This window comes from Bos javanicus, chromosome 13 (genome assembly GCF_032452875.1).
Source record: "Bos javanicus breed banteng chromosome 13, ARS-OSU_banteng_1.0, whole genome shotgun sequence".
Classification (NCBI taxonomy): domain Eukaryota; kingdom Metazoa; phylum Chordata; class Mammalia; order Artiodactyla; family Bovidae; genus Bos; species Bos javanicus.
In genome coordinates, this window is record NC_083880.1 from 18,864,261 (window position 1) to 18,878,304 (window position 14,044).

Consider the following 14,044-nt stretch of genomic DNA (forward strand, 5'->3'; position numbering starts at 1 on the left):
GTGCAGGTATGTAGTGTTGAATGTGCTTTCATCACCATGCTTCTCTCCAGAATGTGAATGTATACGCGTGTGTGCCCCTTGGAATTTTCGTTTTGTCCTCTTTTGTTGTTTACTGTGTGTCTGTGCCGTTGCAGTTTTGTGTTTGGTTTGATTTGGTTTGTGACAGTACATGTTCATGCTCCCTCATTCATCATTGTCTCACAGTGATATGGTAAAGCTCGTACAAGTCCCCAACGATGGAGGGCCTCTGGGAATCCATGTAGTGCCTTTCAGTGCTCGAGGCGGCAGGTAACGTATCTTGCAGGTTTTTAATTGAATCATAATGTACAGTGTTTTATCTTCATTTATGCTCAGATGTAGAGTAGTGTTGAGTTAGTGTATGCTTAAAAGAAGCCTTTTCATTTGGGGGCCACTGTGCCTTCCTTCACACATATGCATCATAATCACAAAAGCACTTAGGCTGATGAAGAAATGGGCATTTAAATTATTCTAATAATTTTATTGTTCATCACATCCATGCAAACATTTTACTACGCTGCAAATTGATGATAGCCTTTATTGCCAGAACTCCAGCTGAATGTGCAAAGGTAAGGAAGTTCTTCAGGCATTTTTCTGGAAAACGTGTATCCAGTATAAGTTATCTGGATAACATAGAAAATGATTCATTGAAAATTTGTTTATATGTTTGTTTAGTTCTTTAATTATATATGATTTTTATAATTGTGTTCCTAAAATTTTTAAGTTAGAGAAGCTATAGATTTATTTCCTCCCATGTGATCTGTCTCCTGTTCTATCTGCCCACACAAATGGCAGTTTTGCACTGTTTGTTAGTATGACTTCATTACTTCATAAAACATGTATCCTTAAAATTATCAAATGTTACATGAGTTTCTTTTACCCTACAGCTTGTTTTCAATGACAGAATTATTGTTTGTTTTATATATATTCAAATACTAAGAACTGATTTTGCAGCTAATCACATCAACTAATCAAATGTTTGATGAGTCTTTCATCATCCGTGAAATACTGCCTCCTCCTAGGGCTTAGGGAGAGGCATTAACCTTTGAGGTTTAATCTCATCCTCTCTTATTTATCCATCTAGTTATTACCAGCTGAAACATATTTATGATCTATTTGGCTTTTTAGTTTGAACTTCTTTCTTTTATTGTTATCCCTTTATCTATTTATTTATTTATTTTTTATCTATTTATTTTTAAACTTCCTTTATGCTGGGAGAAGAAAACAGGGAGCTGGAAAGTCACCTTAGGCCAGTGAGTGAGAACATAGAACATTCTTTCAACTCTTGCCAAGGAATTATAAGCATCTAGTATGTTGTAAGAGACATTGGAATGTCAATTACAGGCATGTGACTGAATTATCTGTTTAATTTTTTAAAATAAGTGTTTGAACAATTGTACCACCTTCCTAGTATATGTTCCTGACCGTGCTGTGTCCAGACTTCATGTTTCTGATAAAGCACATGCTTTATGGAAGGTCTGGAAGCTGATGCATTGATTTACCTTAGGCTTCCCTGGTGGCTCAGATCGTAAAGCATCTGCCTACAGTGCGGGAGACCTGGGTTCGATCACTGGGTCGGGAAGATCCTCTGGAGAAGGAAATGGCAACCCACTCCAGTATTCCTGCCTGGAAAATCCCATGGACGGAGGAGCCTGGTAGGCTACAGTCTATGGGGTCGCAAAGAATCGGACACGACTGAGTGACTTCACTTTCACTTTCACTGCTGGAGTAGGAGGCTTGAAAGTGAGCATTATTTAGCAAGATGTGAAATTCTCCTGGAATTGACAGCGGGGTGTTAAATTCACAGACTTATGACCACTTTTACTTTTTTCCCTTCTCTTCTTTTTTTAAAACTCTAGAGAAACATTAAACTTTCGTCAAAGAACTTTCATTTAAATGAGCTCAGTTGTTTTCAAAATGGCCCTTGCCTTTATCTCCTTTAAAAATTATAATTTTAAGTGATCTCAAAAGTTAAATCCCTTTTCCATTTATTTCATGAGTAGAAAAATAAGCTAAGAGGGTAAAATGCATGAATGATAGCTTCCCAATACTAGTGTGCCTTTAACTGCTTGTGGGATATAACTCATCACAACTGAGACTTAATTGCGTACGGACCAGCTTTGAACCAGTATTTCAAACATATTATTTTCTGTCATTTATTACACATTTTCTACTGCATCGTGAAAGGATATTGGGATAAAATAGGTAGGTAAAAAGCCTAAAGCAAAAAAACTGTAAGATAGAAAAATTAATCTACTGCAGATTAATTCAGTGGAAGGTATTTTTACTGGTTACCATGGCATTTCATTTTGATATACAGAACTCATTCAACTAGACAAGGATCCCTTTGCAGAACTAGAAGGTGTCATTTTTAATCCCTGTTGATTTGGCAATGTAATGAAGAAAATCCTGTACAGCATTCTTGTACAAGGGACAAAGAGATTAAGACAATGAGATTCTTTATAAACCCTTTCTAGGCATCAGCAGTTTTCATACTGGGAAACAGAGCAGAATTCTTTCCCTCTAACACCTGTAATGCGTCTTTGAGCTTCCTCCTTGTCTTGACATTCCTGGTTCTCTGGAGTGAGGCGGAAAATGCAGAGAACAACGGGAGGGCTCCTCCAGAATCCTAGACGCCAATCTTCAGGAGCCAGACACACCCATCTCCCTTGTTCTCAGAAATGCTGACAAGTAAATTCTTGCCAGTCTGTCAGAAACCTTCCCAGGCATTTACTGAGTGACGGTTCCTGTGTTAGGTGTTGGGAAACAAGGATGAATGGGACATGGTCTCTCTCCAGGGATTTGCAGTCAAGATGGAGTGATAGCCAGGAACTCACACTATTATAATTATGTGATAAATGCCGACATTGTGAGTTGATAGAGGAGGGGTTGTCTGAATTAGGTAACTGAAGCTGGCTTGTTGTAGAAGGTGATTTTAATTGAGATGACACCTTATGAAGGAAGCTACATCAGCTCCATGGTGACTGTGAGGGCAAATTAAGCAATGCAATATAGCATAAAGGGGGAAATTAAGTGGAACTCGTGAAGAAATTGCATATATTATCCAGTGGGAATATAAGAATACATATTTGTGGGATGTAAGTTGAAATTTCTGAGAATAAGTTCCTTTGTGCAAAATTCCAGTCATACTTGGGCCCCTCTCAGTTTTGGAAATGTAATTAATTGAATAACAACTTACTGAATACTTATTTTTCTAAAAGTGACATATACATGTCAGTATTGGTTTCTGATTTCAATTTCAAAGTCAAAAAGTTTTAAGGAACAGTACAGAATGGGAATCACACATCCTAAAGAGAAGAAACTCCATGCAAAACATCTCAAATATCAAACATAATTCAGGGAAATTGGAAAAAAAGTGAAGTCAATGTTAGAGAAATTTTTAAAGCTACTTATGTATTCAGTATTATTTTGGCCTGCAGTTAAAGAAGTTTTTTGACTAAAGATTCTGCTGGATCAATTTTAAAAAGGCCATTTTCTGGAGTGGGTTGAATGTTCTTGTGACAACTGGCTTGTGGCTGCCCTTCCCCTAGCCACTGCTTTGGGCATTAAAAACGGAGACAAATGGCTGCACAGGAGAGACTGTGTTAATATCCCTTGATGCTCTGTTTTTCTATAGTTATCATCCTGTATTTTATTCAAAAATATAAAATTAGCTGATCCCCACCCAGAATTCTTTATTCACAGTTTCGCTACCTTGAAATCAATTTTCACTTCACACGTATAATTTCATTTCCTCTTGATTTAAATGTCAAACATAACCTCCTTATTTAAATCACAAGTGCTACGACTTTCAGGAAGGCTCTGCCAAGTAATTGTCATTTCCTTTGGCAGAAAAACCATGTTTCATGTTAAAGTTTTTTATATTTCTAGGACCTAGCCCAACAGTATTGCTCAGCGAAGCTTACTGTGACTATCCCTACTAACTCTGCATTGCTATTGAAATAAAATACATGTAAAAATAAATATCTGATGTACATTAGAAATAAAACAATAAGGATGTATCCTGGCTTGATGTTAACGAGGTTTGCTGAGCCTTTCCAATTACTTAGGAATATGATTGTGTTGTAATATTAAATATTTAGAAAGCAAGATAAAATGTATATTCTGAAATAGGGGCTGGGCTTTTGAAATAATAAGATTTTGTAGTTTTAAGGGACTTAAAGTCTAACTGAGAAATATGTACTATATAAAGAGGTCTATACTGTGTGTCCAGAGAACGTGATGCATGTGTGTGGGAGGATTTAGAGGAAGTGGAGCCGTGAAGCAGCGGATCTTGATCTGTTCTTTAAAGAAAATATACGACTTAATGCTAGTGATGTCTGAAAAGATCTTCTTTCCAGGAAGAAGATATACGAAAGGAAGATGTTCCATACAAATCTGTGTGATTTGCTGAGAAATAATGATTCGAAACAGAGTGTATTGGAAATGGCTCTTAGAAAGCACTTTATGAACAGCCTATGAGACTTCATTCTGTAAATAGTAGAGAAATTGTTGAAGGTTTTCGAGAAATATCATTGTATTATTTTTTAGATTAGCTATTATTCTTCTATTCGGTTCCAGTCTAACTTATAGAAGACATTCTTAATCTTTTCCCCTATGGAAACACATATGGCTAAAGCATATTATTCTTTTTTAAATTAAATTTTATTCTTTATTTTATTTTTTAAAGCATATTATTCTTAATAAAGTGCCGCCTGCTTCTCTGTTTCTTTTCTGTAATGGACATAATTGAATAATTTTTGTCTCAAATAAAACTCAAGTGTTTATTAAGTTTTAACTAGTCTGTATAAAAGTTAGTAGACATATTTGGAAGGTCTTAAGAAAAATACTCATCTACTTAATAATTCAGTGAATTTCTATGAACTTGACTCCTCTAATACTTACATGAGTTATAAATAGTGTTAGTTTTAACTCTTAGGTCACTGAACCTTTATTATATTACTTTTTGCTGTAAAAGACATGAAAATCAGAAAGCTCATCTTCTTTCCAGAATTCCCAGTTACCTGTGCCGTCTTCCCACTTTGTGGCAGACAGTGATGGCCTCAACCACACGCTGAGTCTTCATGTTATTGGCCAAGGGCTTGTTAGGAATAGTCCAGGATAAGAGACACATTTTGATGCACCTTTTTTGAGACCACAGATAGTTGGGACAGTTCCTGGCTCTGTCTTTCGAGTAAGTGCGGCCTGAGCAGGTTTCCTTCACTTAGCCTCAGTCTTCATATCTGAAGGCTAGGACACTCCTGTGACTTTATATGGTTTAAATAAGAAAATACAGAAACTTACAAAATGCGTGTAAAATTCCTTTAGTGAGGTATTTGGCAGTGGCAGCTAATATAATAAGAATGGTATTGACATTTCACCTTCCACTTATCTACCTGTGATGCGCTTTAAGATTACCTTTAAATGCTGTGTGTTCTGGTTGTCTCAGTTCAGTTCAGTCGCTGAGTCATGTCTGACTCTTTGTGACCCCATCAACTGCAGCACGCTAGGCCTCCCTGTCCATCACCAACTCCTGGAGTTTACCCAAACTCATGTGCATCAAGTCAGTGATGCCATCCAACCATATCTCTGTCGTTTCCTTCTCCTCCTGCCCTCAACCCCTCCCAGCATCAGAGTCTTTTCCAGTGAGTCAACTCTTCGCATGAGGTGGCCAAAGTATTGGAGTTTCAGCTTCAGCATCAGTCCTTCCAATGAACACCCAGGACTGATCTCTTTTAGGATAGACTGGTTGGATCTCCTTGCAGTCCAAGGGACTCTCAAGAGACTTCCCCAACACCACAGGTCAAAAGCATCAATTCTTTGGCTCTTGTTGTCTAGGCAAGTGCTAATGAGACTATATAATAGTGGAATATGATCTCAAAATGATCTCTTCTATTATGAATATGAGATGAAAATTTACTGTTACATAATAAATTTGAGAATTTCAGTACACACTTATTTAGGTAGTTGGGTGTATTTTTTAAGAAGAATTACAGCCAATTTGAATTTCATGGAAACAGCTCAGGTGTTAAGAAGAGCTTTATTTGAGGCTTGTATATTTCAGTTCACCTTAGAGTTTTTAAGCTGAATATTCACTTTTAAAAGAATAAATATCCTCTTGCACTTTGAGTTCTCTATTTCAATTCATTTCCCAAAAAACACAATTTATTTACTGAATCTGTATCCTTTTGTCTGGAAGATTTCAGTTGTTCATTCTCAGCTGCAGATTCATTTTGTTCAAATCAAGGGGACACACTAAATGCATTTGTTTTAGAGAGAAGAGTTGTATTTTACATTTAGATAAAACTTGCTTTTTTAAAGGTAGTAGTATGATGCCTATAATTTCTGCCCTAATTTTAAGGAATTCTCTATTTTCACTTTGCCATGTTTTGGTCCACTTTATCTCATCCACTAAAGGTTAAAAAAATTTATATTAACTTGGAGTTCTTACTGTGGTTCTGAGGGATTGAATGTAGGTCATTGCCAGCCCAGTGTCCCAGGCTCAGTGAGGGGAGAGAGTCCTGCTGCTGGGAGCTCGTTCTGCTCATGCCTTCTCTGCTTTTGCTGTAGTTGTGGTGTTTACACTGTGTCAGCTTTTATTAAGATGAATTATGATCATTTCCATACAGCTGGGTGGCAGTTGTGGGAGTTTACGTTATCAAAGCAAAACTCAGACTTGCTCAGCCAATTTAGATGTCAATAAAACATTTGTTACTTATTTTCAGTTTTATCATTGGCTGTAATTTATACTTAGGATTGAAAATGTTAACATGTGTGACTGAGTTTGTTTTAATTAAGTGTATAATTAGGCTAATGAACCTTGTAAAAATGTAGTGGTGCAATCCTTAATATAATCTAAGCAGTTAAATTTCTAATTATGCATCCAAAATCATGTACAGAGATGCTGCCTTTCCACGGCTGGCTCTCTGGGGCTGTATTCTCCTTCTTTGCCCCCTTTTGGGGATAAGAAACATTGTACAAAAGCCATGGTGAAAGACTTCAAAGAAATATGTGTGTATTTACATATTTTTTAATGTAGGAAATTCATTCAGAAGTGGGATTTGTACATAGCGGACGTAGTGTGTTTTCCCCTAAATTTTTGATAAGATAGAGGGACCAGGGAAGAGAGGTAGTTTGGGGGATGTTTTCAGTTTACCAGGAGAAATCCACTTGCCCAGAAAGCATCTTGCCAAGTCGGGTTCACATTAAATTCATGCAGGAGGTGAGGAGGTGCTGCCCCATGTAACCGGGAGCCCTGGTGCTGTGGCTTCCCGGAGTTGACCTCCCTGCTGTGTAATAATGACCCGCTCTGTCCTCCTGCACCTTCCAGCACAGTCTAAATTCATGCAGGAGGTGAGGAGGTGCTGCCCCATGTAACCGGGAGCCCTGGTGCTGTGGCTTCCCGGAGCTGACCTCCCTCTGTGTTGATAATGCCCCGCTCTGTCCTCCTGCACCTTCCAGCACAGTCAGGCTGGTGCTTTGCCCCTGATCCTTTCCCCAAGCGACCTCCCCTCCCCACGGCCCAACTCCTATTCTCCGTCTCCTCGCTCTTCTATCTTTCGCAAAGTGGTTTCTTCTGATGAAAAGTGGTTGCCCTAATAAGGAATTCTGGTACTGACTGCCAAGAAGGAAAACCACTCTCTACTCTGGCATAGAGTCATGCCAAAACGCTCTGACCTTCACGACCTTTATTCTCTCTAATAAGAGTGTTAAGGGAATCACAACAGCATCGGCACTCGCTTCTTTATTCCTTTAGAGGGAATTCTTAGTTGCTGGTTGAATTTGCAAAACAGACTCCTAAAATTTGTTTCTAATTATAAATACTGTCTGAACTGCCTTTTCGTGGGCAGTGGGGGCAGGAGGGGTGGAGACGTCTCTGCTGGCAGACACAACTTTCCAGGAAGATGAAAATCTCTGTTAATACTTCCCATTGATTTCCCTTCAGAGGGTCCTCTTCATTCTGTTTGGCTGTCATGTTATCAGTTCAATTTTCTTGTGAAGTTTTTTGATCGTTCGGTTCATTCCCATTCCTTTTGTAATCATTTTCACCTAGTGAAGCAAATAGGATAATTTTGCAGATTGTACCATTTTCCTTTTCAATTAATCCATTCTTTTGAAGAGAATGATTCTAATAGTGTGGTCAAGTACTTGGAAATCAGCAGGCTACTGACGTCTCCTTAATTCAGTCTGTTCTGTTGTTTCCCTGATCACTTGCTGTGTCACTCAGGGTGAAATTTTTCCCTTTCTGCTCCTCTACCCCCCCACCCTCAACCACCCCATCAGCTCTCTAGTCTCTAGTGCTGTGAAAGAGGATTCTGAGGTTTCTGCGACTACTTTAATAATATTGGATTCTAAAAACTCATTTAATAAACTTTGGCAATGTTTCATGTAAATATGATAGCATACTTGTTTTTGACTTGTAGCATTTTTACTGTTTGTGAGGATTACTCAAGCATTTGGTTGTATAAGAGAGCTTGTATAGAAAGACAAGCCATTCCATGAATGAAGCATGTCAGGCCTTTTTACTGTATATTATTATCCTGGAATGATTCCCATGGGGGGAAAAGTAGATTTAAGAAAAGAAAAATGATTATCCAGATGAATATAAATCCATGGACCTATTCATCTGAAGAATATTAATGCCACTTGTAGAATTAAATTACAGATTTCCAAGTTAGATTATTTAAACTGTTATAGATACTGAAAGGTTTTATTGGAGATACGTTTATAAATTTAAACAAATGACTCATACTAGCTACCTGCTAAGTAATTTCCATTAAACTTGGTCTGACTTTATCCATTTCCCTAAAAATATTCTATTTCAGAATACACAAAGTACTTCAGAATATATAAAAACATAATAATTTTTAGACACTTGAGATCACAGCAATGTTGTAACTGTATTGAGAAATTGCTCGTGATCTCAGTGATTAAAAACTAATTAACTGGAGTGACTCTTGGTAGGGCATGCTTTTACTCAGGGGCTGAACACATGAACTTGAAAGAACTGTTGCTGGTCCTTTGAGGCAGCTTTTAGCAGCAGAAGTGATACCAAGTCGTGGTTCTGTTAGGATTGCCTGTGGGTGGCTGAGTCATCTTTTCTTTCTGCTGTGCTCTCATGTGGATGCTTGGATGGCAAAGTGGCCTCATGTCTTCTTCTGGTTCCACTATTACCAATAACTGTGATTCAATTTGATTCCTCTTGTTATTTTGTCCCACTCAACAGAGACTTGGGTATAACTTAATGATGTGATAGAACACTTTGTTCAGTTGCCCATGCGTGTGTGCGTGCTCAGTCACTCTTTCCCATCTGACTCTGCGGCCTCATGGACTGTATCCTGCCAGTCTCCTCTGTCCATGGGATTTCCCAGGCAAGAATATTGGAGTGGGTTGCCATTTCCTTCTCCAGGGGATCTTCCCAACTCAGGGATCAAACCTGTGTGTCTGCATTGGCAGGTGGATTCTTTACCACTGAGCCACCTGGGAAGCGCATAGACACAGACAAATCACAGGAAAGCTTAGGAAGGTACACTGTGGGCCTGATTACATTTTAGGGGTCACTTTACACTTACTGTGCACTTTGGTGACGCACAGTAAGACATCACTTCCTGCCAAGCAGGGACTCTGACAGCTCCTCTCACGCTGCTGGGTCAGTGTACTTTTTCTTACCTTTGAGCTTAGAGGAGTTTTATATTGATTTAGTTCCAATATATGATGGCAAGTAACTAACAATGACCCACGCCGTATTTCTCACTAGTCACCACGTTTCTTAGACTCTTCCACTAGTGGATGTTAATCCCCAATTATTAACATGACCAAAAGGCAATTTAAATGTCATCTCCTCTTAATTCTTGCAGTAGGTATACTTAATCATAGTAAAACACTGTGCCTCTTCACTATATTTAATAATAAAAATTAGAATGACATCAATAGTGACTCAGTAAGTATTCGTTAAAGAAACAGGGTTAAACTGTAGAATAACACCCAAAAAACAAAAGGGCCTTCACCTCAATGCATTTCAGCTCAGTCCTGTATTTGGTATAAATGATACCATCTTGAAAAGAGGATCTGATTCTGCGTTTTATTTCATTTATTCTATTTTGCAAAAACTTGTTGGGAGACTTGTTTGCCTCAGATAAACCTAAGCACCCATTCATTCAGTTTTCATTTGTCAAGACCTTACTACAAGCTCAGGCCCATGTTCCCCACTTTCCAGGAGCTGACAGGGCGACAATAGAGATAAGATGTGTGTGTAAGTGACAGTGACAGGGCAGTGAGATCAACAGCAACAATTATCTCAAAGGTTTAAAAGCAGGATGCAGTCTCCAATATTGGGGCATCTTTCTATTGGACAGTACATACTGCAGATTGTATTCCGAGGGAAGATACAGATAGGTGATTGGAAATTTGGTGTCTTCAACTTTATGCAGGATTCTAAATGCTAGTTTCCATATGGGTATTTTTTATGTCTTTAAATATTAGGATTATGAAAGAAAATCTAAGCTGGGGACAAACTGAAAGTAAATTCATAAAAATTTTAACATGATCATGATACAGAATAGATGCTAACCGTCAAGTGAATCAGAGCATCAGGACTAGGTGAGGATTCCTGTGACTTATGAAGCTGTAATCATATATAGTGTTTGCTCTTTCTGTGGGGTGTATAGAATGTCCATCCTGTCAGCCAAGGAGTTGGTGCTCCAGACCAAGTACATTTGCAATAATCTTTTCCCCCCCTCCATCTTGGTCTCTAAAAGTTCACTCGGGCTTTTCTTTCTACTTGAAGTTTGACTTAACACTGAGAGCTGAATGGTGACTGCCAAGATTGGAACTTGTCCCTGGCTTCCTATTTTCTTCCGAAGGGAATAATGGCAACAAATTACGTACTTCTGGGAGACCTAACAAGTTTTGAAATTCAGAACGTGAGGCAATATCAAATTCAGATGCCAGGAATGGAAACTCTTCTATTTTTGAAATCTTCCCAATTCTCCTTCTCAAATGTGCAATGCACCCGGGTTAGCTTCTCCTCCTTACCTTTCCTTTCATGGAAAGTTGGGGTTGCCATCAGCACTGTACCAGCTGGCTTGAAACAGGAAACTGCCAGACTGCTCACAAATCCATGCTCATTCACTCTGCCCGCTGCCTCAGCCACCAAACCATTAGGCCCACTCTGTTGGAAGCATTTGTAAGCATAGAGAGAAGTGTACACTTAATTTCAGAAGCATAACTCTGACACTCCAGAAACAATTGCTCATATTTATTGAAAAGATCCCTTTCTATGCACCATTTATACCATCATGATTTTTGTGTTGGTGTTATTTTAAAATGTCTGAATAGCTATTTAATGCACCCCTTTATTAGGCAGTCTTTGTAAATATAATACCAACATTAAAGCAGTAGGGTATTGTGCACAGTGGCAATATTACACGTGTAACGATTTGCATTCTTAATGTTCCAGAACCCTGGGGTTATTAGTAAAACGATTGGAGAAAGGTGGTAAAGCTGAACAAGAAAACCTTTTTCATGAGAATGATTGCATTGTCAGGATTAATGATGGCGACCTTCGAAATAGAAGATTTGAACAGTAAGTGTGGGCTGCCTCATTGCTGCTCTTTTCTGCATCAGGCATGACGGAGTGCAGGCCATGGGAGTGCCTCGGACCACGTGTCTGTGGTCTTTGCCTTCCTGCCGGAGAGGGGAATTTTCTGCCATTCTCTAGCTTTTAAAAATTTCATCAAACTCCAGGTAATCACTACCATTAGACTATAGTCTTTAACGGCACTTCTTCAGATGTTATGGGCCCAGTTTAGGCTTTACAATTTGGCAACTTCCTCACCTTCTGGAAAATTCACCAGGTTGCTAGTTTTTATTATACTTTTAGCTCATACTACCAACTTTGTCACACATAACATGACAAGCAGGCAGATTTTCCTTATCTTGATTCAAGCCCTTACTCAATTAAAAAGCTACAAATTCTCCAGTTCCTATCAAGTAAGGCAAGAATGAGCAGGAATCATGAGGACCCAGTTTAAGACCTGACTAGGGATCCAGATGAAACGGAGGAGCTTCTTGTACTGGTCTTGGAGTTGCACTGCGACCAACTGCTCTTGGGTCACTGAAGCTGTATTGGCATTCTTGAGGGTTTTTTGCATGTAGAGACTTGGATTAATTTTTCCAATAAATAATAGATCGTCACTTTGTATAGTTTTCTAAGTGTATTTTTAAGTATGTTTCTTTAAAAACTCGATTGGTCTCCTTGCAAGGAAATACTTAATAATGATTTTTAAAAGTCCTATTGGATAATGTTATAGAGAGGTTATATTTAATTTCTCTTAATATTGAAATGATAATACCTCTTATGCTTAAAGCTACAGTATAACCGAATGATTGACAGTGCAGGAACCAGCATTTCAACTGTAGTTGTAGACAGTTTTGTCATTTTTGAGAATGAAAATTTATATTGGGGTTGTTTTTAGTTTCAACAAAGTCTGTCCATCCTTGTTGCTTAATGCATATACTTAATTGAGTTTGTCAGTCTTTTTTTGCTAACTTTCCATTCTTCCTCAAACCCAGAGCACAACATATGTTTCGCCAAGCCATGCGGACATCCATCATTTGGTTCCATGTGGTTCCTGCAGCCAATAAAGAGCAGTACGAACAACTGTCCCAAAGCGAGAGGAATAATTACTACTCGAGCCGCTTCAGCCCCGACAGCCAGCATGTGGATCACAGGGGCATGACCAGCGCAGGGCCGCAGGCTCTGCCCAGGGCATCCCGGCTGAACCCCCCACCCGAGCACGCGGACCCTCACCCCCGACTCCTACCTCAGAGCGCGCAGCCCTCGGGAAAGCCGCCTGCCGCTCCGGCCCTGGCAGGACACCATGTGTTCAGTCCCAGCAGTGGTTACAACACCAAAAAAATTGGCAAGAAGCTTAACATCCAGCTCAAGAAAGGTACAACCGATCTTCCCGTCAAGTCAGCTTTCTGTCAACTAACCCCAAGCACCTTAAGTCTTATGTCATTATTACAACTGACATGACTTTTAAAGAAAGTATTTCAAGTTGTGTTTTTTTATGCTTTTCAGATTCCCTTTGCTGTATAAAAATTTACATCTACAAGTTCAGAGGATAAGGCTTTAAACCTGATGTTTCTAGGAAAGAGGTAGTGGTTATGACTGCAGTATAATTGTTGACAGCGAAGGAAATGGGATTCCAGATGTTACCATCAAGCCCAAAGCAACAGGGAGGCTTTGACTGTTTTGAGTGCCCCATTTGATGTCCAAGAGAACTAGAGGCCCTTCTTCCACTTTGGGTCTGTCTTTTGGTGACGGGAAGGGATTGAGTCCTTTGGAGCTATGGGCGATTCCTGGTGGAATGCTGGAGGCCTTTGGCCCCTTGTCTCCTGCTCTTCTAGAATATCCTGTTGCTTCCCTTTCTTAATGTGCCAAGGAGAATCGGAGTGGCCCTGGCTAATACTTCACCCATGCCTTACATCAGTGTGTTTTGTAAGGATCTCCACCTGCAGATGAGAAAACCCTGCATGCTGGGTGATGTGTGTCTGCTCTGGCCTTCTCCATGACTCAGAGCAAGCAAACTGCTAGGCTCTTTTCTGACTCCCTGTCACTGTCCCCTCAGACACTGCCGTTAATCATCCCTTCTAGCTGAGCATTTTTATGTGTTTTTAAATCATGTCCCTCAAAATGGTGTCATTATAAAGAATGTTTCTCCTTTTATGAGGTCAACCATCTCCCACGGTTAGTTGGAAAGGAACCCAAGAGAGGTTGAGTGATTGCTGCAAGTCACGTGGCCATTGGTGGCAGATTTTTACTAGAAACTTTTCCCTATCCTGACACTGAGACCATTCAATTCTTTTCATCTGGTGTAGGGTTTCCAGTGCTGTAAACTCTGAGATTCCTATTTCCTTCCTAAATCATACTCTTTCATTGCACTTTATGTGAACCACAAAAGCCTTCTTTCTGGTGACTGGCTTTTTTAACCTCCAAATACTTGGTTGACCTGATCAGGAA

At 39.3% G+C, this 14,044-nt stretch overlaps 1 protein-coding gene across 19 annotated transcripts in view; it reads left to right on the plus strand.

Annotated features, from left to right (window-relative positions):
- Nucleotides 1-14,044, plus strand: part of PARD3 (par-3 family cell polarity regulator) — a 601,769-nt gene that overhangs the window by 325,098 nt on the left and 262,627 nt on the right. For 18 of the 19 annotated variants that reach the window (XM_061435906.1, XM_061435890.1, XM_061435900.1 and 15 more), the window contains 3 exons: nt 205-288; nt 11,477-11,602; nt 12,592-12,971. In XM_061435906.1, coding sequence (XP_061291890.1) covers nt 205-288; nt 11,477-11,602; nt 12,592-12,971 — 590 coding nt within the window. The remainder of the gene's footprint in view (nt 1-204; nt 289-11,476; nt 11,603-12,591; nt 12,972-14,044) is intronic. The other variant, XM_061435896.1, reaches the window with a different exon arrangement.